The sequence below is a fragment of the Salmo salar genome, chromosome ssa26 (assembly GCF_905237065.1).
Source record: "Salmo salar chromosome ssa26, Ssal_v3.1, whole genome shotgun sequence".
In the NCBI taxonomy this organism is placed as follows: domain Eukaryota; kingdom Metazoa; phylum Chordata; class Actinopteri; order Salmoniformes; family Salmonidae; genus Salmo; species Salmo salar.
In genome coordinates this window covers 8808527-8834482 of record NC_059467.1, presented here as the reverse complement: position 1 = coordinate 8834482, position 25956 = coordinate 8808527, and the positions used below count along the sequence as shown (strand labels likewise).

General features: G+C 40.8%; 1 protein-coding gene across 7 annotated transcripts; it reads right to left on the bottom strand.

Moving 5' to 3' along the window:
• Positions 1-99: 99 nt before the first annotated feature.
• On the bottom strand, positions 100-25074 carry LOC123730734 (uncharacterized). Of its 7 annotated transcripts, XM_045708058.1 has the most exons (7): positions 21063-25074; positions 15292-15453; positions 14800-14889; positions 7344-14579; positions 1551-1712; positions 1058-1147; positions 100-837 (listed from the first exon to the last, which is right to left on the bottom strand). In XM_045708058.1, the coding sequence occupies exon 1, from the start codon at positions 24232-24234 to the stop codon at positions 22024-22026; it is 2211 nt and encodes a 736-aa protein (XP_045564014.1). In that variant the 5' UTR covers positions 24235-25074; the 3' UTR covers positions 100-837; positions 1058-1147; positions 1551-1712; positions 7344-14579; positions 14800-14889; positions 15292-15453; positions 21063-22023. The 7 variants fall into 7 exon arrangements, with proteins under 7 accessions (XP_045564014.1, XP_045564010.1, XP_045564009.1 ...); XM_045708054.1 differs by lacking the exons at positions 14800-14889; positions 15292-15453 and adding an exon at positions 7171-7232 and having other exon boundaries at positions 7344-10500; positions 24202-25074; XM_045708053.1 differs by lacking the exons at positions 14800-14889; positions 15292-15453 and adding an exon at positions 7221-7232 and having other exon boundaries at positions 7344-10500; positions 24202-25074.
• Between the last annotated feature and the right edge of the window lie 882 nt (positions 25075-25956).

Below are 25956 nucleotides of genomic sequence, written 5' to 3'. Positions count from 1 at the left end.
ATCAACCCATAACTAACATCTCCATGTGAAGACAGTAGCAATAAAAATAATAAAGTAATACAAAAAAATGAAAGTTTAGATAAAGGCTACAGAGGCAGATAACCAAGAATGGAAAAGATGGCTGTATTACGTGGAGATAATTGGACAAAAAAGGTTGCATAATTAAGAACAGTTGGTGAAGACAAACAAATCCTGACTAAAATCTTATGGACTAGTCCAATGAAAACTATTTTGATTTACAATTAACATACAAAAGTACATTACAAATATATTTTTCACAATCCCCATATAAAAATACCAAGTAGTGAGATTTATGTTCCTTGAAAATATTTACAGGATCATGCATGTCTACAGGTTTTTTACAGGTAAAAAAGGAATACAATCTTATAAAGATACATTCATCAACGAAACACTCAAGGATGTTGTTTATATGAGTCGGGTAGAATACTTTTCTTACTGCTGCGATATGTCGGAAGTGTAAAACAATGGTCATTTACATTTTTGTTGTTTAATTTCAAATAGTGAAACACCAGAGAGCTCTGCTACCCACAGTCAGAAGCAGTCAAGTGAGCTGCAATGATTTATGAGTAATGAGTCCATTTCCTGTGACCTCATAACTAATCAGAGAGTAGTCCAATGTGAGGAAAGTCTGATGAACATTGTATTTCTGTTCTGGTAAAGGTTCAGGTCAGTCAGCCCATGGCATGTAGTCCAAAGACAACCAGTCGGAAATCAACATGGCTGAAGGCGCAACAGTGGTGTAAAACATCCTCAGGGCAGGTCCGCAAGTTGAGGATGGAAACAGACTATGTCCCTCTAGTATGGCAAGCAGAGGACCTGTGAAGGAAGGAGCAACACAAATAATTTAATCATCAAGTGCGCTTTCGGTGTGATAAGAACCATCATGTTTTTGAGCATTTACAGTGGCAAGCCAATTTTGTAGAAAGTTGTATAAATATTTATTGTATGTGCAAGCAGCTAACTGTCCCTAGCTAAGTAATGATTCATAGAGGTCCACACAGTGACTATGACACGTACAGTCACAAGTTTACCATACCTTATCATGATTAAGAAGTTTTCTCCTCAAGTGTTGCGGACCTGGAACACCCCACTGCACCAGACTAGATGACCAGACCTCCTCCTATACCTAAAATACAACAGGATAACGCTTTGTCCTTTTTTCCAGAAATTGAACTTTGTCTTTAGCCTTTCCCAACCCCCCAAAACACACGTGCAGAGGCACCAGGTCAGCCGCAGCACACCACACATGGAACATTTTAGGGCCCATGGAACATTTTAGGGCCCATATGTGCCCAGCTAAAAGGCACAACACTAGTACACAGAGGTCAGCTGGGAAATGACACTAGACACCCTTCAGTAACTGATTCACATTTCAAACCTCTAGGCTGACTGCCGCCAAGGAATATGTAATTCAATAATTTCTCGAGTCGTGTTTAACTACTATTGTCATACATTATAAATAATTAGAAATGACTGGATATCTTTGTCTTTCACAACAGACTCTGAATAATTTGTGTCTGACGACAAACCTTAAAACACCTTCTGCGCCTTGAGGTCAGTCAGCCCATCGACTGACAGGAAAAAAATAAATGGCTGAAGGTGTAACAGTGGTGTTCAACATCCTCAGGGCAGGTCAACAAGTTGAGAACAGAATCAGACTTCACATCCCGTAATTGTTTCAAGCAGAGGATCTGTGAATAAACATAAGGAGCAGAGCCAAAGATGATCATGTTTCATGAATATTCAAACCGGCAGGAAAGTTAGTAGACAGCACAAAAAAATAAGTGGAACTCACAACAAAAAAGACACTACTAATACATTTTTGAGGATCACAAACTGGACCCTGAAAAGAGCTGTTGTACACCCAGATTCAAATAACATGCATCAAGTTGAAAGAGAAGCACACGCATCACCTGTGAATACACATGTATGAAATGATTAGATCAAGCAAATTAATAAAATAAAATGAATAACCTCATTGACCTCCAGTCATGAGAGGATATGAATATCCACTTCATCCCGGCCTAGTGACAGTGTTAATCATTGTAAAAAGATATCAAATCCCAAGTCACAGCATTACTTGCATATATTTTGATCCAGAAACTGTCTCCCCACCAGTGATACATAAATCAGAGGAACAATGTGGAATGTTTCATATCACCACATGGTTGACTCTACACTGTAGAGGTAAAAATACTACATGCAGTCTTGACTGATCATTGAGAACAGCATGACTGGCTTCATCACTGCTTGGTACGGCACTGCAAGGCACTAGGGTACTGCAGACAGCCCAGTACATCACTAGGCCCGAGCTCCATACCAGGACCACTATACCAGGTGGTGTCAGAGAAAGATTCCAACCACCCAAGTCATAGACTATTCTCTCTGTTACCGCACGGCAAGCGCTACTGATGCACTAATTCTGAAACCAACAGGACCCTGAACAGCTTCTACCCCCAAGCCATGAGCTAAATAGTTCGTTAAATAGTTAACCAAATAGCTACCTGAACTTACTTTTTTTTAACTCATCACATACGCTGCTGCTACTGTTTACTATCGGTCACTTTATTCCTAGTTATATGTACATACAGTATATACCTCAATTACCTCATATCCCTGCACATCAACTTGGTACTGGTACCCCTTGTATATAGCCATGCTATCGTTACTCATTGTGTATCTATTATTACATGTTTCACTTTTCTATTATTTCTAGGGATGCACGGTATATCGGTAAGCATATCGGAATTGGCCGATATTAGCTACAAATGCCAACATCGGCCCGATGTCTAGTTTAACGCCAATGTGCAAAATTGATGTCAAAGCTGACGTGGGTACAGTGGGGGAAAAAAGTATTTGATCCACTGCTGATTGTGTACGTTTGCCCACTTACAAAGAAATGATCAGTCTATAATTTTAATAGTAGGTTTATTTGAACAGTGAGAGACAGAATAAGAAAAAAATCCAGACAAGCGCATGTCAAAAATGTTATAAAATGATTTGCATTTAATGAGGGAAATAAGTATTTGACCCCTCTGCAAAACATGACTTAGTACTTGGTGGCAAAACCCTTGTTGGCAATCACAGAGGTCAGACGTTTCTTGTAGTTGGCCACCAGGTTTGCACACATCTCAGGAGGGATTTTGTCCCACTCCTCTTTGCAGATCTTCTCCAAGTCATTAAGGTTTCGAGGTTGACGTTTGGCAACTCGAACCTTCAGCTCCCTCCACAGATTTTCTATGGGATTAAGGTCTGGAGACTGGCTTGGCCACTCCAGGACCTTAATGTGCTTCTTCTTGAGCCACTCCTTTGTTGCCTTGGCCGTATGTTTTGGGTCATTGTCATGCTGGAATACCCATCCACGACCCATTTTCAATGCCCTGGCTGAGGGAAGGAGGTTCTCACCCAAGATTTGACGGTACATGGCCCCGTCCATCGTCCTTTTGATGCGGTGAAGTTGTCCTGTCCCCTTAGCAGAAAAACACCCCCAAAGCATAATGTTTCCACCTCCATGTTTGACGGTGGAGATGGTGTTCTTGGGGTCAGAGGCAGCATTCCTCCTCCTCCAAACACAGCGAGTTGAGTTGATGTCAAAGAGCTCCATATTGGTCTCATCTGACCACAACACTTTCACCCAGTTGTCCTCTGAATCATTCAGATGTTCATTGGCAAACTTCGGACGGGCATGTATATGTGCTTTCTTGAGCAGGGGGACCTTGCGGGCGCTGCAGGATTTCAGTCCTTCACGGCGTAGTGTGTTACCAATTGTTTTGTTGGTGACTATGGTCCCAGCTGCCTTGAGATCATTGACAAGATCCTCCCGTGTAGTTCTGGGCTGATTCCTCACCGTTCTCATGATCATTGCAACTCCACGAGGTGAGATCTTGCATGGAGCCCCAGGCCGAGGGATATTGACAGTTCTTTTGTGTTTCTTCCATTTGCGAAAAAAATCACACCAAATGTTGTCACCTTCTCACCAAGCTGCTTGGCGATGGTCTTGTAGCCCATTCCAGCCTTGTGTAGGTCTACAATCTTGTCCCTGACATCCTTGGAGAGCTCTTTGGTCTTGGCCATGGTGGAGAGTTTGGAATCTGATTGATTGCTTCTGTGGACAGGTGTCTTTTTTACAGTTAACAAGCTGCGGTTAGGAGCACTCCCTTTAAGAGTGTGCTCCTAATCTCAGCTTGTTACCTGTATAAAAGACACCTTGGAGCCAGAAATCTTTCTGATTGAGAGGGGGTCAAATACTTAATTCCCTCATTAAAATGAAAATCAATTTATAACATTTTTGACATGTGTTTTTCTGGATATTTTTGTTGTTATTCTGTCTCTCACTGTTCAAATAAAACTACCATTAAAATTATAGACTGATCCTTTCTTTGTCAGTGGGCAAACGTACAAAATCAGCAGGGGATCAAATACTTTTTCCCCCCACTGTACCTATATAACGTATGTAGATGACGTAATGATGCCACGAAAAATACAGCACTACACATGCAACACAGCATTCCTAACCAAGCCCACAACGTCAGCTGTGTGGATCTATTTTGAAGTTGTAAAGGAAGATAACAAAAAGGCCATATGCAACATTTGTGCTGCTATTATTTCCCGAGGAGGGGAGAAAGTGAAATCTTTCAATACCAGATCTAATTACTCATTGGAAAGTGCATCACCCCCCTACTTAGAACAAAAGCATAACAAAACTAAGCGCACACTTCCAACAACTAAACATGTTCAAGTCAAGCAGTCATTTGAAAGACTAAGAAAATTCCAGCGAGACAACTTAAAGGCGAAATCCATTCACGCCAAGATAATGGAATTCATTGCCCTTGACCATCAACCGTTCTCTGTCATGGATGATGTTGGCTTTTGCCGAACTGGTTCGAGCACCTCGAGCCCCGGTACACACTACCAAGTAGGCGCTATTTTTCAGATGTTGCCCTACCGGAGTTACACAGTATTGTTGAAACGCACATCCATGAGCTACTTGCTATGGGCGTCACTGCTATTAGCTTCACGAATGACATTTGGACCAGCGATGTTAGCCTCATGAGCATGCTGAGTCTGACAGCACAGTGGGTCGACAAGGATTTCGTAATGCAGAATAAACACCTTTAACTTCTCTAGGGTAGGGGGCAGTATTCAGAAATTCAGATGAATAACGTGCCCAAATTAAACTGCCTGCTTCTCGAGCCCGGAAGATAGGATATGCATATTATTAGTAGATTTGGATAGATAAAACTCTGAAGTTTCTAAAACTGTTTGAATGATGTCTGTGAGTATAACAGAACTCATATGGCAGGCAAAAACCTGAGAAAGAAATCCAACCAGGAAGTGACTTGTAGTTTTTCCTATCTAATCCCTATCGAAACTACAGTGTCTGTGGGGTCATTTTGCACTTCCTAAGGCTTCCATTGGCTGTCAACAGTCTTTAGAAACTTGTTTCATGCGTCTACTGTTACTGGGCAGAGAATAGGAGCTCAGTCAATCAGTGGACTGCCTGGGACCAGTGAGTTGTTTACTGCGCAGGCAGGCAAGCACGCCCTTCCTTCTTTTTCCTCTGTAATGAATACGCTATTGTCCGGTTGGAATATTATCAAAGTTTTATGTTAAAAAGACCCAAAGGATTGATTGTAAACATCGTTTGACATGTTTCTACGAACGGTAATGGAACCATTTGACTTTTCGTCTCTGGTTTTACACTCACGCGTTATGCCTTTGGATTTGTGATCTGAACGCGTGAACAAAAGGAGGTATTTGGACATAAATATGGAGTTTTTCGAACAAAAATAACATTTCTTGTGGAAGTGGGAGTCCTGGGAGTGCATTCCAACGAAGATCAGCAAAGGTAAGGGAATATTTATAATACTAATTCTGAGTTTATTGACTCCAGAACTTGGCGGGTAACTGTATAGCTTGCTTTGATGGCTGAGCTCTGTACTCAGAATACTGAAAAATGTGCTTTCGCCGTAAAGCTACTTTACAATCTGACACAGCGGTTACATTAAGGAGAAGTATATCTATAATTCTTTCAATAACTGTTGTAAATTTTATCAACGTTTATGATGAGTATTTTTGTAAATTGATGTGCTCATTCACCGGAGGTTTGGTGGGAATACATTTTCTGAACATCACGCGCCAATGTAAAATGCGGTTTATGGATATAAATATGAACTTTATCGAACAAAATATACATGTATTTTGTAACACTGAGTCCTGGGAGTGTCATCTGATGAAGATCATCAAAGGTTAGTGATGAATTTTAGCTGTATTTCTGGTTTTTGTGACGCCTCTCCTTGCTTGGAAAATGGCTGTGTGGTTTTTCTTGTTTAGGCGCTGTCCTAACATAATCTAATTTTATGCTTTCGCCGTAAAGCCTTTTTGAAATCGGACACTGTGGTTGGATTAAGGAGGATCTTTAAAATGGTGTATAATACTTGTGTGTTTGAGAAATTTGAATTATGAGATTTTTGTTGTTTTGAATTTGCCGCCCTGCTATTTCACTGGCTGTTGATAGTGTGTACCGCGGGTGGGACGGTCACGTCCCACATACCCAAGAGAGGTTAACCTGACCCTCCTCTCCAGGCAGTTCTTGCTGCAAGAGTGGCCCTCTTTTACAAGCAACATGTGCTAGTTGAAGCATTCAAGGTATGGCATGAGTGTGACAATCTTTTGATGAGAATATTTCAGGCCAGTGTTGCCCAACACTTTTTCCTGTTGAACTACCACTCTGTTGGCTCTTGTTTAATGTGTACATATCTTAGTTTTTCATGTATTTCAGAGGTTGGACAAGCTGACAGCAATGACAAAGCTGGCCTCACAGTTTGATGAGTGGGGGCAGCTCTACCCCTGCCAAAGCCAGATAGCAGCAATCACACTGACTATACCAGTGTCTTCCGTTAATTGTGAGAGGGACTTCTCTGCAATGAAACGAGTAAGAACATTTAAATGTGAAAGTAGATGCTCTTTGTCCCTCTCCCTTTGAGTTTTTTCCTTTTAAAAAGTCACCAGAACCTAGGTTCAGAGTACTTATACATATTAAGTTTTACAGGGAGGTCCCCAGAACACACAAAAAAGGGGGACCCCCCCACCCCTGCTAAGTTTTCCCCCACAGCTAACAACATTTCCAGAGGAAACACTGGTACACACAGTCACTGGTTAAACTTCAATAAGAATCTCTCATGGTGGACATCACAAACCTGGAACTCGGCCTGCAGAAAGACAGAATGCATTGTCATAGTAAACAAAACAAAAAACAGAAGAAACTAAATAGCTACTTAATTGAAACAGTGAATAGTTTTCGAAGTGAATGAAGCTCTCACCTTATGCTAATTATTTGATGTTTATATCTAAAAGCATGTTCTTCCTGAAGTCTACAGTAATGTGGAAGGTTGAATGCTGCAGCAGATACAAAAGCACTGCAGTCCAGTGTGCATTTGTCCTAATGAAAACATCTTGATCTCCAACAAAAATATAGAGATAAAACAGGCTCTCAAAAATGGATAACGAAAATATGATTTAAAAATGTATTTAAAAACAATTAAAACAAAGCATGACTCATTTTGACAGTGGAAAAGTTGACAACTTTCAGAGCCTTGCTCTCCATCTTGTTTCTATTTAAGTTGACCATTCAAGTAGGCAATTCAATGGTCATACAAAAAGTGAGGGGGAAAAATGGTCCAGAAATCAGCTAATAACACTAAAATAACGACTGGTCTCATTTCAAAATGATCATGTTCTTTTTTTCATAAACATGACCAGGCATCAAAAGGGAATAGAAGGCCAAGGGAATCTGCAAATTCAACTATTGCCTCTACACTTTTCCTGACAGCACACTTCCTGAAAAACCTCTACATTGGATTTCAAACAATATAAAAACAGGTAAGAACGTGGAACCATTCACATGTGGTACCAAATGGATAAGCGTTATTCGACATTCAACATTTACTGACACCACGTTTGAACATATTTAGGCTATACAGTATACCACAAAATAGGTATATAATGTAACTATATTATACTTGTATCTACTTGTCTGAACTCATCTGAGGTTGCATTGCTGTTTATCTTTCACCAGTCTGAACACAAAAGCTAAGGTGCTAGAAAAAAATAGCACATTCCATGCATTTTTTGAAAGATGCCATGCTATTAAAAGGTTCTGCACTGTGGTTCATTAGTAAATAGATAAATTAAAAAATACATATCCTGTCTTTCATGTCTATTCCTTTACCATTTCCATTCTTCTGCAGGTGTGGCAGAGAGCTTTTCTTCTTCCTTTGCCTACACTGTCTGGAATGTTTTCCTCATTGACACTATTTTTGGTTCATCCAAAAAGGACAGCCATTCCCAAGTGTGATTCTTCTTGCACATGTCCATGCCTTCAATGGCAATACTGACTGCATTTGACTTAGCTTTTTGCAATTGATCTAATATTGCCAAATCCTTCCTGAATCGATCATTTTTCTTTGACAGGAGCTCTGGTTCGACTGGAAGCATCATAGAACATACCTTCAGAAAACTGGCTAGGATCAACTCAACAATCTGAACAGTCAACTCAAAAAAGTCTGTGTCGGTCCACATGGTAAGCCTGTCAAACACAAGGTTCTTGGGTACATCAATGTCATCAAACAAGCATGCATTTCCTTTAACAAGGTCTCTCCCATCTTCCTGCCATTCCTTAAGTTTGGTAACAAGGGTTTGGTATCTTTCTTCCATCTCCAACACGTTTCCCTTCAAAGTTAAGGCTCTCCAGAGAGGATCAATGATAAGCTTGGAAACCAGACCCAGAGCTCTGCATCCGGCCTTGAACTGTTGAACCTCCAAATCAGCAACAACTGCAGCAAGCAAACTACTCTCAGCTCCGTACGTACTGGTAAACTCAACCAAATCATCATGGATGCTACACTCTCCAGCAGAATTATGAAATAGACCATCAATTCTGTGTCCAATGGATAGAGACAAAGGAACTTCTTCAAATTCTTTTTTGCTGGTCAAAAAGCTTTCGAACGGAACAAGCTGACCGTCCTCTGCCCATCCAAGCTCTTGCACAGCATCACTCACAGAACTCACCAAACGCACTGTTCCAGACTCCAACTCTGTTGTCCCAATGTTAGGGGAGCTATGGACTCCTACTTCTTTATCTCCTAAAATCATATTTTCCCAAAGTAGAAGAGTTGTTTTTGCCTGGTGAGCTAAGCCATCAATCAAATGTAAGCCACAGAAGAGCTGACTTACAAGGCACATCATTGTCTTTTCAGTGGAACTAAAGCCACAATGTTTCTCAACTACCAGTGGTAGGATGTCTGATCTGTATTCAGCAAGGATTTGTTGAAATTTCTTTTCCGAACCAGTCCCAACACCAAAACAGTTTGAAAAAGGTACAAAAATCCATCTCATCTGTTGCATTTCACCACTCGTAACAATTTCATTGATCATTTTCCTGCAAATGTCAACTTGGTAGTTCTCTGGGCATGGGGTTTGCTCTGTGACCCCAGAGTGAACATCAGACTCCTTTAAGCAGAAGTCAGTGGGTCCATTATCTTGGCCAAGCTTGACAGTTTCAGCTGTTTCGATAGAGATGATCTCTTCATCATGCAGAGACCATACAGTCCTTGCATCAGCGACCAGATTTTTCAAACCGGTCTTGCTAACCATCTTCTGACAGTTCCTCTTCTCCTCTGTATCATTTGCCTCTTGTATCCTTTTCAAATCCAATTGTCTTTTTGAGAATCTTGCAGGTGAAGTAGGTTCTTTTTCCTTGTATTGTCTAGACACAAGCGGTATTATAAACACTTTTTTTGAAAAGTCTTTATTTGCGACATGTTTCCGTTTGGCAATTCTATTCAGTTTAGATGCAATACGTAAGGCATCTTGACAGCGTTTCTGATTTTGAAAACATACATTAAAATTATATTTCAGAATATTATAGACAGTATACGTATAACTCCTTTTTGTATTTTTTGCAAACTTATGAACCTCATACATTACACCATTAGTCAGTAACTGTGAGTCAAGTTTTGTTTTGGATAGTGGTTTGGATCTCACATCAAATTCCACACCTATTTCTTTACACAAGGGGTAGCAGTTTTTCACCACTTTCTCTGCAAAGGACATCACATTTGCCTGTTTAATGTTGCTGACCAGGACAGACCGAGACAAGGTACATACTTTTCCAATCTGAATATCACTGGGTGACATGTAAAAACATGGCTCCTCTTTGATTAAATTCCCTACAGAGGTGCTTGGGCTATCCTGTTCTGTGTGAACACGAACAACACCTATACCACCCACATTTACAGCTGTTTGAAGTGGCGCACCAACTTTTGTTGATTTCATTTTAATCTCGCTATCATTTGATTTTGTATCTTCTAACCGATTACAAATAAGACGTTGTTTTGCTGTGTCATATCTATTTTCGGCACATGAATAACCTGCATCAAAAGTGTCAGACCAAATGACAGCTGGAGATATCCCCACCTCCTCCTCCTCTGGCTTTATATCTACATCCATCTCACACCAACTAAACTAGCTATCTGGGTGACACCCAGGGTCAACTTAAATATAGTTTGGCTAGACCTAGTAATTTCCAAGTAGCTGACCAGGGCTATCTCCTTAAGCCTATAAATCAAAGTGAGAATGGGAATATTCTGAGGAAATACGTTCTGTAATATTAGATAGTGGTGATTCCAAGTGTAACGTTAGGCCTATACCAACTGACCAAGGGAGTCCACCCACACTACTTCCCTATGTCTGCATGTAAACACGACTGTTTATTACACCACAACACCTAATGGGTGCTTTGTGTCCTGAATTACCCCCATACAGCTTATCAAACTAGCCTCAGGCTACCTGACAATCCTAACTTGCATCTCACTGCAGTAATGTTAGATCCAATGAGACTTGGCACACAACATAAACGAATAGTGAGTACCACCAAGTAGCCAAATCATCTTGCTAGCTAACTATGTATTGAAGTCTATATTGACGGCAAATATGCCACTTGCAAGGGCGCATTGATTGAAATACATGAATTATCTGTACATGGAGTTGCCTATTGTTTGTCATAGACTAGTGGCTCAGATAAATAGAGTAGCTCAACTAGCTAACGTTAGTTAGCAATTACTGTAGCTACCTTGATTTTGCAGGTCCCCCTAAACCTTCCATACGACAGTTTGGAATTAGAAAAAAAAAGTTGGTCCTACGGCAAAGTACTTCCAGGTGGGTAACTGGTTAGCTTATTCCGAAAATGTAAACGGAATGCTTTGAGTTCGACGCTGCGTGTCGAGGCATTGGAAAATCATTCTAGACACTTAGCGAAATCTTAGTCACAAAAAAAGTACACATGCTGTGGTTCCGCGTAAACTAGCTTCATTTTCCGCTGAAAACCGGATGTGGAAACTCCGCTCGGGCGTTATGTTTCCGGGTTCATCTTTCTCGGTTCAGATTCAAATAACGGGTTACTGCATATTTGGAACAAATCTTTTTTGAAAATTAACCCAATATATAGCCTGTCGTTTCCAATTGGATCAAAATAATCATAGAACAAGGAGGTGGGCAGAGTGAAGCACGAGATAGTGAGATCCTATTTGCGCGTTCTATAATTTATTTGAATTTTTCCGTAAGGGAAGGCCTGCCTTGATGTGCAATAACTCAATTCGCCCTGGCAGTCCTTCTAAACGCTTTTTTTTTTACTTTGGCAAATGGTCAAGTCTACAAAACGCAGTCCATTTTGTTTGTTATAGATTATAATTTGGGCAAAAGAGAACTGTATGATGATCAAATATTTCTTCAATGAGAATTCAGGCCTCGTCCCGAGAATGATAAGGATGATTTTGGCCCAGTGGGAGTCAGATTTGTAGAGCCAATGGATCATTTCATTTTGGCTGAAACATATGTGGTGTCAAACTGTGGGGGAGGATAGGTTGGGAACTGTTGAGTTGGTGAAGGTAACTAGGAGTGGACTCATGTAGATTTATTGTGTTTCCTCCACCCAGAGGGAGCGGGTAATCCGGATTACGCGATGAGGGACAAGAATTGGGACATGCTTTGCTCTCCAGAGAAGGGCGCCGATGAAAGGAGTGATAACGGGGTCGACACTAAGTGTTAAGGAGGAGCAGTTGAAACATAAGATTCCTGGTGTCTGTGACACACAGTTTGGTGAGATGTAGATCCGATGGAGAGTGTGGGGAAACAGAAGACTTTGTCTGTCATGCTTTTTATGAAGAGTCTTTGCCAGATAAGGTCAGGGTAGGAAGTGTCAGTTATCCCGTGAGAGCTTTTGTTTCCTGAAAATACTACAGTGTTTTAGGTGTCAAGTTTATGGGCATGTTGCAGCAGTGTGTAGGAGGGAGATGCCTAGATGTGAGAAGTGTGCAGGAGGGCATAAGACGATGGAATGTGTGGTATCGGTGGGACAAGTTATGCATGTTAGTTGTGGGGGTGCCCATGGGGCTGGAGATCGGAGGTGTCTAGTGAGAGAAAGGCAGATTGAGGTTGCCAGGGTTATGTATTTAACCTTTATTTAACTAGGCAAGTCAGTTAAGAACCAATTCTTATTTACAATGATGGCCTAGAGTAGTACAGAAAGTGTTGTATGCCAAAGCAGTGAAGATTGGTAGTGGAAGATGGGTACAGGGTGAGGGATCCTGAGAGGATTCCTGTGAGTAGGCAGAGACCGAGAAAGAGTGATGGGAAGAACATGTGCTTCAGTAAGGTTGGCTTTTTTCGCATTTATAGCCATGGTTCTCAATTGTACTGCAGAAATGGATCGAAAGTCACAGAAAATACTGGTTGTGGTGGCAGCGGCAGAGGAGTACTTGGGATTGCGAGGATTTACTACGAAGTTGGATGCGATCCGCCAACCAAATCCCAAAGAAGAAGGTAGCAGGTTAGGATAATTAACGTGGCATGTTAGTAGAATGAGGTTAAGGTTAGGAAAGGTGTTAGGCTTAGCTAAAATGCGTAGCAGGTTTGGATCATTAACGTGGCAGGTTAGGAGAATGACGGTATTAAGGTTAGCTAAAATGCTACGGTTTTCAACAATCTACTTGTCGTGCAGCCCACACACAAAATGGTCAAGTGGCAACAAATCTGCCCAATTAGCTGATTCGCTTTCCATACACCCACTTCTGTTGACACGCCCACTTTCAGACACTCCACGTATGCAGTGCATGACCCATGATACTCCAGATTGGACATTTGCATCTGCTTCTTTGTTTTGCAGTCAAGATAAACAGTGCAATATCGCCACCTATCGTACTGGAGGCAACAGTGTTTACTTTGTTTTGGCTCGACCTCTCCTCCAGAGCTATTATCCATAACACCTAAATGCCATAATACACTTGCTAGCTCACTTAACACCCCAAACAAATATAAGTCTATTAATAATACTAGTATTTATAATTTTGAGTACAACTTATAAAGGCATTAAATAGCATTCATAAAGGCTTCATAAACACTACATAAATACTTCACAAATAGTCTATAACCATATGTCATACTCTACAAATGGTGTGTGAACATACATATTGAGTTATGTCACATTTGGCAATTCACTCTACAGTGGCAATGGGTATGTAACCCTTCATAGAGTACGACAAACACTTATAGATGATTTGTGAATGTAGTACTTGGTTTAAAGTGGGACCGATATTTACATTTTTTATTACCGTAACAATACTTATTTAATCCCAACTATCCAAGCACCTGTTGCCAAATTGGAATCATCAACCCATAACTAACATCTCCATGTGAAGACAGTAGCAATAAAAATAATAAAGTAATACAAAAAATGAAAGTTTAGATAAAGGCTACAGAGGCAGATAACCAAGAATGGAAAAGATGGCTGTATTACGTGGAGATAATTGGACAAAAAAGGTTGCATAATTAAGAACAGTTGGTGAAGACAAACAAATCCTAACAAAAATCTTATGGACTAGTCCAATGAAAACTATTTTGATTTACCATTAACATACAAAAGTACATTACAAATATATTTCTCACAATCCCCATATAAAAATACCAAGTAGTGAGATTTATGTTCCTTGAAAATATTTACAGGGTCATGCATGTCTACAGGTTTTTTACAGGTAAAAAGGAATACAATCTTATAAAGATACATTCATCAACGAAACACTCAAGGATGTTGTTTATATGAGTCGGGTAGAATACTACTCTTACTGCTGCGATATGTCGGAAGTGTAAAACAATGGTCATTTACATTTTTGTTGTTTAATTTCAAATGGTGAAACACCAGAGAGCTCTGCTACCCACAGTCAGAAGCAGTCAAGTGAGCTGCAATGATTTATGAGTAATGAGTCCATTTCCTGTGACCTCATAACTAATCAGAGAGTAGTCCAATGTGAGGAAAGTCTGATGAACATTGTATTTCTGTTCTGGTAAAGGTTCAGGTCAGTCAGCCCATGGCATGTAGTCCAAAGACAACCAGTCGGAAATCAACATGGCTGAAGGCGCAACAGTGGTGTAAAACATCCTCAGGGCAGGTCCGCAAGTTGAGGATGGAAACAGACTATGTCCCTCTAGTATGGCAAGCAGAGGACCTGTGAAGGAAGGAGCAACACAAATAATTTAATCATCAAGTGCGCTTTCGGTGTGATAAGAACCATCATGTTTTTGAGCATTTACAGTGGCAAGCCAATTTTGTAGAAAGTTGTATAAATATTTATTGTATGTGCAAGCAGCTAACTGTCCCTAGCTAAGTAATGATTCATAGAGGTCCACACAGTGACTATGACACGTACAGTCACAAGTTTACCATACCTTATCATGATTAAGAAGTTTTCTCCTCAAGTGTTGCGGACCTGGAACACCCCACTGCACCAGACTAGATGACCAGACCTCCTCCTATACCTAAAATACAACAGGATAATGCTTTGTCCTTTTTCCAGAAATTGAACTTTGTCTTTAGCCTTTCCCAACCCCCCAAAACACATGTGCAGAGGCACCAGGTCAGCCGCAGCACACCACACATGGAACATTTTAGGGCCCATGGAACATTTTAGGGCCCATATGTGCCCAGCTAAAAGGCACAACACTAGTACACAGAGGTCAGCTGGGAAATGACACTAGACACCCTTCAGTAACTGATTCACATTTCAAACCTCTAGGCTGACTGCCGCCAAGGAATATGTAATTCAATAATTTCTCGAGTCGTGTTTAACTACTATTGTCATACATTATAAATAATTAGAAATGACTGGATATCTTTGTCTTTCACAACAGACTCTGAATAATTTGTGTCTGACGACAAACCTTAAAACACCTTCTGCGCCTTGAGGTCAGTCAGCCCATCGACTGACAGGAAAAAAATAAATGGCTGAAGGTGTAACAGTGGTGTTCAACATCCTCAGGGCAGGTCAACAAGTTGAGAACAGAATCAGACTTCACATCCCGTAATTGTTTCAAGCAGAGGATCTGTGAATAAACATAAGGAGCAGAGCCAAAGATGATCATGTTTCATGAATATTCAAACCGGCAGGAAAGTTAGTAGACAGTACAAAAAAATAAGTGGAACTCACAACAAAAAAGACTACTAATACATTTTTGAGGATCACAAACTGGACCCTGAAAAGAGCTGTTGTACACCCAGATTCAAATAACATGCATCAAGTTGAAAGAGAATACACATGTATGAAATGATTAGATCAAGCAAATTAATAAAATAAAATGAATAACCTCATTGACCTCCAGTCATGAGAGGATATGAATATCCACTTCATCCCGGCCTAGTGACAGTGTTAATCATTGTAAAAAGATATCAAATCCCAAGTCACAGCATTACTTGCATATATTTTGATCCAGAAACTGTCTCCCCACCAGTGATACATAAATCAGAGGAACAATGTGGAATGTTTCATATCACCACATGGTTGACTCTACACTGTAGAGGTAAAAATACTACATGCAGTCTTGACTGATCATTGAGAACAGCATGACTGGCTTCATCACTGCTTGGTACGGCACTGCAAGGCACTAGGGTACTGCAGACAGCCCAGTACATCACTAGGCCCGAGCTCCATACCAGGACCTCTATACCAGGTGGTGTCAGAGAAAGATTCCAACCACCCAAGTCATAGACTGTTCTCTCTGCTACCGCACGGCAAGCGGTACTGATGCACTAATTCTGAAACCAACAGGACCCTGAACAGCTTCTACCCCCAAGCCATAAGCTAAATAGTTCGTTAAATAGTTAACCAAATAGCTACCTGAACTTACTTTTTTTTAACTCATCACATACGCTGCTGCTACTGTTTACTAATCGGTCACTTTATTCCTAGTTATATGTACATACAGTATATACCTCAATTACCTCATATCCCTGCACATCAACTTGGTACTGGTACCCCTTGTATATAGCCATGCTATCGTTACTCATTGTGTATCTATTATTACATGTTTCACTTTTCTATTATTTCTAGGGATGCACGGTATATCGGTAAGCATATCGGAATTGGCCGATATTAGCTACAAATGCCAACATCGGCCCGATGTCTAGTTTAACGCCAATGTGCAAAATTGATGTCAAAGCTGACGTGGGTACAGTGGGGAGAAAAAGTATTTGATCCACTGCTGATTGTGTACGTTTGCCCACTTACAAAGAAATGATCAGTCTATAATTTTAATAGTAGGTTTATTTGAACAGTGAGAGACAGAATAAGAAAAAAATCCAGACAAGCGCATGTCAAAAATGTTATAAAATGATTTGCATTTAATGAGGGAAATAAGTATTTGACCCCTCTGCAAAACATGACTTAGTACTTGGTGGCAAAACCCTTGTTGGCAATCACAGAGGTCAGACGTTTCTTGTAGTTGGCCACCAGGTTTGCACACATCTCAGGAGGGATTTTGTCCCACTCCTCTTTGCAGATCTTCTCCAAGTCATTAAGGTTGAGGTTGACGTTTGGCAACTCGAACCTTCAGCTCCCTCCACAGATTTTCTATGGGATTAAGGTCTGGAGACTGGCTTGGCCACTCCAGGACCTTAATGTGCTTCTTCTTGAGCCACTCCTTTGTTGCCTTGGCCGTATGTTTTGGGTCACTGTCATGCTGGAATACCCATCCACGACCCATTTTCAATGCCCTGGCTGAGGGAAGGAGGTTCTCACCCAAGATTTGACGGTACATGGCCCCGTCCATCGTCCTTTTGATGCGGTGAAGTTGTCCTGTCCCCTTAGCAGAAAAACACCCCCAAAGCATAATGTTTCCACCTCCATGTTTGACGGTGGAGATGGTGTTCTTGGGGTCAGAGGCAGCATTCCTCCTCCTCCAAACACAGCGAGTTGAGTTGATGTCAAAGAGCTCCACATTGGTCTCATCTGACCACAACACTTTCACCCAGTTGTCCTCTGAATCATTCAGATGTTCATTGGCAAACTTCGGACGGGCATGTATATGTGCTTTCTTGAGCAGGGGGACCTTGCGGGCGCTGCAGGATTTCAGTCCTTCACGGCGTAGTGTGTTACCAATTGTTTTGTTGGTGACTATGGTCCCAGCTGCCTTGAGATCATTGACAAGATCCTCCCGTGTAGTTCTGGGCTGATTCCTCACCGTTCTCATGATCATTGCAACTCCACGAGGTGAGATCTTGCATGGAGCCCCAGGCCGAGGGATATTGACAGTTCTTTTGTGTTTCTTCCATTTGCGAATAATCACACCAAATGTTGTCACCTTCTCACCAAGCTGCTTGGCGATGGTCTTGTAGCCCATTCCAGCCTTGTGTAGGTCTACAATCTTGTCCCTGACATCCTTGGAGAGCTCTTTGGTCTTGGCCATGGTGGAGAGTTTGGAATCTGATTGATTGATTGCTTCTGTGGACAGGTGTCTTTTTTACAGTTAACAAGCTGCGGTTAGGAGCACTCCCTTTAAGAGTGTGCTCCTAATCTCAGCTTGTTACCTGTATAAAAGACACCTTGGAGCCAGAAATCTTTCTGATTGAGAGGGGGTCAAATACTTAATTCCCTCATTAAAATGAAAATCAATTCATAACATTTTTGACATGTGTTTTTCTGGATATTTTTGTTGTTATTCTGTCTCTCACTGTTCAAATAAAACTACCATTAAAATTATAGACTGATCCTTTCTTTGTCAGTGGGCAAACGTACAAAATCAGCAGGGGATCAAATACTTTTTCCCCCACTGTACCTATATAACGTATGTAGATGACGTAATGACGCCACGAAAAATACAGCACTACACATGCAACACAGCATTCCTAACCAAGCCCACAACGTCAGCTGTGTGGATCTATTTTGAAGTTTTAAAGGAAGATAACAAAAGGCCATATGCAACATTTGTGCTGCTATTATTTCCCGAGGAGGGGAGAAAGTGAAATCTTTCAATACCAGATCTAATTACTCATTGGAAAGTGCATCACCCCCCTACTTAGAACAAAAGCATAACAAAACTAAGCGCACACTTCCAACAACTAAACATGTTCAAGTCAAGCAGTCATTTGAAAGACTAAGAAAATTCCAGCGAGACAACTTAAAGGCGAAATCCATTCACGCCAAGATAATGGAATTCATTGCCCTTGACCATCAACCGTTCTCTGTCATGGATGATGTTGGCTTTTGCCGAACTGGTTCGAGCACCTCGAGCCCCGGTACACACTACCAAGTAGGCGCTATTTTTCAGATGTTGCCCTACCGGAGTTACACAGTATTGTTGAAACGCACATCCATGAGCTACTTGCTATGGGCGTCACTGCTATTAGCTTCACGAATGACATTTGGACCAGCGATGTTAGCCTCATGAGCATGCTGAGTCTGACAGCACAGTGGGTCGACAAGGATTTCGTAATGCAGAATAAACACCTTTAACTTCTCTAGGGTAGGGGGCAGTATTCAGAAATTCAGATGAATAACGTGCCCAAATTAAACTGCCTGCTTCTCGAGCCCGGAAGATAGGATATGCATATTATTAGTAGATTTGGATAGATAAAACTCTGAAGTTTCTAAAACTGTTTGAATGATGTCTGTGAGTATAACAGAACTCATATGGCAGGCAAAAACCTGAGAAAGAAATCCAACCAGGAAGTGACTTGTAGTTTTTCCTATCTAATCCCTATCGAAACTACAGTGTCTGTGGGGTCATTTTGCACTTCCTAAGGCTTCCATTGGCTGTCAACAGTCTTTAGAAACTTGTTTCATGCGTCTACTGTTACTGGGCAGAGAATAGGAGCTCAGTCAATCAGTGGACTGCCTGGGACCAGTGAGTTGTTTACTGCGCAGGCAGGCAAGCACGCCCTTCCTTCTTTTTCCTCTGTAATGAATACGCTATTGTCCGGTTGGAATATTATCAACGTTTTATGTTAAAAAGACCCAAAGGATTGATTGTAAACATCGTTTGACATGTTTCTACGAACGGTAATGGAACCATTTGACTTTTCGTCTCTGGTTTTACACTCACGCGTTATGCCTTTGGATTTGTGATCTGAACGCGTGAACAAAAGGAGGTATTTGGACATAAATATGGAGTTTTTCGAACAAAAATAACATTTCTTGTGGAAGTGGGAGTCCTGGGAGTGCATTCCAACGAAGATCAGCAAAGGTAAGGGAATATTTATAATACTAATTCTGAGTTTATTGACTCCAGAACTTGGCGGGTAACTGGATAGCTTGCTTTGATGGCTGAGCTCTGTACTCAGAATACTGAAAAATGTGCTTTCGCCGTAAAGCTATTTTAAAATCTGACACAGCGGTTACATTAAGGAGAAGTATATCTATAATTCTTTCAATAACTGTTGTAAATTTTATCAACGTTTATGATGAGTATTTTTGTAAATTGATGTGCTCATTCACCGGAGGTTTGGTGGGAATACATTTTCTGAACATCACGCGTCAATGTAAAATGCGGTTTATGGATATAAATATGAACTTTATCGAACAAAATATACATGTATTTTGTAACACTGAGTCCTGGGAGTGTCATCTGATGAAGATCATCAAAGGTTAGTGATGAATTTTAGCTGTATTTCTGGTTTTTGTGACGCCTCTCCTTGCTTGGAAAATGGCTGTGTGGTTTTTCTTGTTTAGGCGCTGTCCTAACATAATCTAATTTTATGCTTTCGCCGTAAAGCCTTTTTGAAATCGGACACTGTGGTTGGATTAAGGAGGATCTTTAAAATGGTGTATAATACTTGTGTGTTTGAGAAATTTGAATTATGAGATTTTTGTTGTTTTGAATTTGCCGCCCTGCTATTTCACTGGCTGTTGATAGTGTGTACCGCGGGTGGGACGGTCACGTCCCACATACCCAAGAGAGGTTAACCTGACCCTCCTCTCCAGGCAGTTCTTGCTGCAAGAGTGGCCCTCTTTTACAAGCAACATGTGCTAGTTGAAGCATTCAAGGTATGGCATGAGTGTGACAATCTTTTGATGAGAATATTTCAGGCCAGTGTTGCCCAACACTTTTTCCTGTTGAACTACCACTCTGTTGGCTCTTGTTTAATGTGTACATATCTTAGTTTTTCATGTATTTCAGAGGTTGGACAAGCTGACAGCAATGACAAAGCTGGCCTCACAGTTTGATGAGTGGGGGCAGCTCTACCCCTGCCAAAGCCAGATAGCAGCAATCACACTGACTATACCAGTGTCTTCCGTTAATTGTGAGAGGGACTTCTCTGCAATGAAACGAGTAAGAACATTTAAATGTGAAAGTAGATGCTCTTTGTCCCTCTCCCTTTGAGTTTTTTCCTTTTAAAAAGTCACCAGAACCTAGGTTCAGAGTACTTATACATATTAAGTTTTACAGGGAGGTCCCCAGAACACACAAAAAAAGGGGGACCCCCCCACCCCTGCTAAGTTTTCCCCCACAGCTAACAACATTTCCAGAGGAAACACTGGTACACACAGTCACTGGTTAAACTTCAATAAGAATCTCTCATGGTGGACATCACAAACCTGGAACTCGGCCTGCAGAAAGACAGAATGCATTGTCATAGTAAACAAAACAAAAAACAGAAGAAACTAAATAGCTACTTAATTGAAACAGTGAATAGTTTTCGAAGTGAATGAAGCTCTCACCTTATGCTAATTATTTGATGTTTATATCTAAAAGCATGTTCTTCCTGAAGTCTACAGTAATGTGGAAGGTTGAATGCTGCAGCAGATACAAAAGCACTGCAGTCCAGTGTGCATTTGTCCTAATGAAAACATCTTGATCTCCAACAAAAATATAGAGATAAAACAGGCTCTCAAAAATGGATAACGAAAATATGATTTAAAAATGTATTTAAAAACAATTAAAACAAAGCATGACTCATTTTGACAGTGGAAAAGTTGACAACTTTCAGAGCCTTGCTCTCCATCTTGTTTCTATTTAAGTTGACCATTCAAGTAGGCAATTCAATGGTCATACAAAAAGTGAGGGGGAAAATGGTCCAGAAATCAGCTAATAACACTAAAATAACGACTGGTCTCCTTTCAAAATGATCATGTTCTTTTTTCATAAACATGACCAGGCATCAAAAGGGAATAGAAGGCCAAGGGAATCTGCAAATTCAACTATTGCCTCTACACTTTTCCTGACAGCACACTTCCTGAAAAACCTCTACATTGGATTTCAAACAATATAAAAACAGGTAAGCACGTGGAACCATTCACATGTGGTACCAAATGGATAAGCGTTATTCGACATTCAACATTTACTGACACCACGTTTGAACATATTTAGGCTATACAGTATACCACAAAATAGGTATATAATGTAACTATATTATACTTGTATCTACTTGTCTGAACTCATCTGAGGTTGCATTGCTGTTTATCTTTCACCAGTCTGAACACAAAAGCTAAGGTGCTAGAAAAAAATAGCACATTCCATGCATTTTTGAAAGATGCCATGCTATTAAAAGGTTCTGCACTGTGGTTCATTAGTAAATAGATAAATTAAAATTAAAAAATACATATCCTGTCTTTCATGTCTATTCCTTTACCATTTCCATTCTTCTGCAGGTGTGGCAGAGAGCTTTTCTTCTTCCTTTGCCTACACTGTCTGGAATGTTTTCCTCATTGACACTATTTTTGGTTCATCCAAAAAGGACAGCCATTCCCAAGTGTGATTCTTCTTGCACATGTCCATGCCTTCAATGGCAATACTGACTGCATTTGACTTAGCTTTTTGCAATTGATCTAATATTGCCAAATCCTTCCTGAATCGATCATTTTTCTTTGACAGGAGCTCTGGTTCGACTGGAAGCATCATAGAACATACCTTCAGAAAACTGGCTAGGATCAACTCAACAATCTGAACAGTCAACTCAAAAAAGTCTGTGTCGGTCCACATGGTAAGCCTGTCAAACACAAGGTTCTTGGGTACATCAATGTCATCAAACAAGCATGCATTTCCTTTAACAAGGTCTCTCCCATCTTCCTGCCATTCCTTAAGTTTGGTAACAAGGGTTTGGTATCTTTCTTCCATCTCCAACACGTTTCCCTTCAAAGTTAAGGCTCTCCAGAGAGGATCAATGATAAGCTTGGAAACCAGACCCAGAGCTCTGTATCCGGCCTTGAACTGTTGAACCTCCAAATCAGCAACAACTGCAGCAAGCAAACTACTCTCAGCTCCGTACGTACTGGTAAACTCAACCAAATCATCATGGATGCTACACACTCCAGCAGAATTATGAAACAGACCATCAATTCTGTGTCCAATGGATAGAGACAAAGGAACTTCTTCAAATTCTTTTTTGCTGGTCAAAAAGCTTTCGAACGGAACAAGCTGACCGTCCTCTGCCCATCCAAGCTCTTGCACAGCATCACTCACAGAACTCACCAAACGCACTGTTCCAGACTCCAACTCTGTTGTCCCAATGTTAGGGGAGCTATGGACTCCTACTTCTTTATCTCCTAAAATCATATTTTCCCAAAGTAGAAGAGTTGTTTTTGCCTGGTGAGCTAAGCCATCAATCAAATGTAAGCCACAGAAGAGCTGACTTACAAGGCACATCATTGTCTTTTCAGTGGAACTAAAGCCACAATGTTTCTCAACTACCAGTGGTAGGATGTCTGATCTGTATTCAGCAAGGATTTGTTGAAATTTCTTTTCCGAACCAGTCCCAACACCAAAACAGTTTGAAAAAGGTACAAAAATCCATCTCATCTGTTGCATTTCACCACTCGTAACAATTTCATTGATCATTTTCCTGCAAATGTCAACTTGGTAGTTCTCTGGGCATGGGGTTTGCTCTGTGACCCCAGAGTGAACATCAGACTCCTTTAAGCAGAAGTCAGTGGGTCCATTATCTTGGCCAAGCTTGACAGTTTCAGCTGTTTCGATAGAGATGATCTCTTCATCATGCAGAGACCATACAGTCCTTGCATCAGCGACCAGATTTTTCAAACCGGTCTTGCTAACCATCTTCTGACAGTTCCTCTTCTCCTCTGTATCATTTGCCTCTTGTATCCTTTTCAAATCCAATTGTCTTTTTGAGAATCTTGCAGGTGAAGTAGGTTCTTTTTCCTTGTATTGTCTAGGCACAAGCGGTATTATAAACACTTTTTTTGAAAAGTCTTTATTTGCGACATGTTTCCGTTTGGCAATTCTATTCAGTTTAGATGCAATACGTAAGGCATCTTGACAGCGTTTCTGATTTTGAAAACATACATTAAAATTATATTTCAGAATATTATAGACAGTATACGTATAACTCCTTTTTGTATTTTTTGCAAACTTATGAACCTCATACATTACACCATTAGTCAGTAACTGTGAGTCAAGTTTTGTTTTGGATAGTGGTTTGGATCTCACATCAAATTCCACACCTATTTCTTTACACAAGGGGTAGCAGTTTTTCACCACTTTCTCTGCAAAGGACATCACATTTGCCTGTTTAATGTTGCTGACCAGGACAGACCGAGACAAGGTACATACTTTTCCAATCTGAATATCACTGGGTGACATGTAAAAACATGGCTCCTCTTTGATTAAATTCCCTACAGAGGTGCTTGGGCTATCCTGTTCTGTGTGAACACGAACAACACCTATACCACCCACATTTACAGCTGTTTGAAGTGGCGCACCAACTTTTGTTGATTTCATTTTAATCTCGCTATCATTTGATTTTGTATCTTCTAACCGATTACAAATAAGACGTTGTTTTGCTGTGTCATATCTATTTTCGGCACATGAATAACCTGCATCAAAAGTGTCAGACCAAATGACCTCCTCCTCCTCTGGCTTTATATCTACATCCATCTCACACCAACTAAACTAGCTATCTGGGTGACACCCAGGGTCAACTTAAATATAGTTTGGCTAGACCTAGTAATTTCCAAGTAGCTGACCAGGCCTATCTCCTTAAGCCTATAAATCAAAGTGAGAATGGGAATATTCTGAGGAAATACGTTCTGTAATATTAGATAGTGGTGATTCCAAGTGTAACGTTAGGCCTATACCAACTGACCAAGGGAGTCCACCCACACTACTTCCCTATGTCTGCATGTAAACACGACTGTTTATTACACCACAATACCTAATGGGTGCTTTGTGTCCTGAATTACCCCCATACAGCTTATCAAACTAGCCTCAGGCTACCTGACAATCCTAACTTGCATCTCACTGCAGTAATGTTAGATCCAATGAGACTTGGCACACAACATAAACGAATAGTGAGTACCACCAAGTAGCCAAATCATCTTGCTCGCTAACTATGTATTGAAGTCTATATTGACGGCAAATATGCCACTTGCAAGGGCGCATTGATTGAAATACATGAATTATCTGTACATGGAGTTGCCTATTGTTTGTCATAGACTAGTGGCTCAGATAAATAGAGTAGCTCAACTAGCTAACGTTAGTTAGCAATTACTGTAGCTACCTTGATTTTGCAGGTCCCCCTAAACCTTCCATACGACAGTTTGGAATTAGAAAAAAAAGTTGGTGCTACGGCAAAGTACTTCCAGGTGGGTAACTGGTTAGCTTATTCCGAAAATGTAAACGGAATGCTTTGAGTTCGACGCTGCGTGTCGAGGCATTGGAAAATCATTCTAGACACTTAGCGAAATCTTAGTCACAAAAAAGTACACATGCTGTGGTTCCGCGTAAACTAGCTTCATTTTCCGCTGAAAACCGGATGTGGAAACTCCGCTCGGGCGTTATGTTTCCGGGTTCATCTTTCTCGGTTCAGATTCAAATAACGGGTTACTGCATATTTGGAGCAAATCTTTTTGAAAATTAACCCAATATATAGCCTGTCGTTTCCAATTGGATCAAAATAATCATAGAACAAGGAGGTGGGCAGAGTGAAGCACGAGATAGTGAGATCCTATTTGCGCGTTCTATAATTTATTTGAATTTTTCCGTAAGGGAAGGCCTGCCTTGATGTGCAATAACTCAATTCGCCCTGGCAGTCCTTCTAAACGCTTTTTTTTTACTTTGGCAAATGGTCAAGTCTACAAAACGCAGTCCATTTTGTTTGTTATAGATTATAATTTGGGCAAAAGAGAACTGTATGATGATCAAATATTTCTTCAATGAGAATTCAGGCCTCGTCCCGAGAATGATAAGGATGATTTTGGCCCAGTGGGAGTCAGATTTGTAGAGCCAATGGATCATTTCATTTTGGCTGAAACATATGTGGTGTCAAACTGTGGGGGAGGATAGGTTGGGAACTGTTGAGTTGGTGAAGGTAACTAGGAGTGGACTCATGTAGATTTATTGTGTTTCCTCCACCCAGAGGGAGCGGGTAATCCGGATTACGCGATGAGGGACAAGAATTGGGACATGCTTTGCTCTCCAGAGAAGGGCGCCGATGAAAGGAGTGATAACGGGGTCGACACTAAGTGTTAAGGAGGAGCAGTTGAAACATAAGATTCCTGGTGTCTGTGACACACAGTTTGGTGAGATGTAGATCCGATGGAGAGTGTGGGGAAACAGAAGACTTTGTCTGTCATGCTTTTTATGAAGAGTCTTTGCCAG

Bases quoted from the DNA above. Each gene is read 5' to 3' on its own strand.
- LOC123730734 (XM_045708054.1), bottom strand. From the start codon at position 24,234: ATGGATGTAGATATAAAGCCAGAGGAGGAGGAG. The intron at 10,501-24,201 runs GTCATTTGGTCT...CCAGAGGAGGAG, and splicing joins TAAAGCCAGAGGAGGAGGAG to GAGGTGGGGATATCTCCAGC.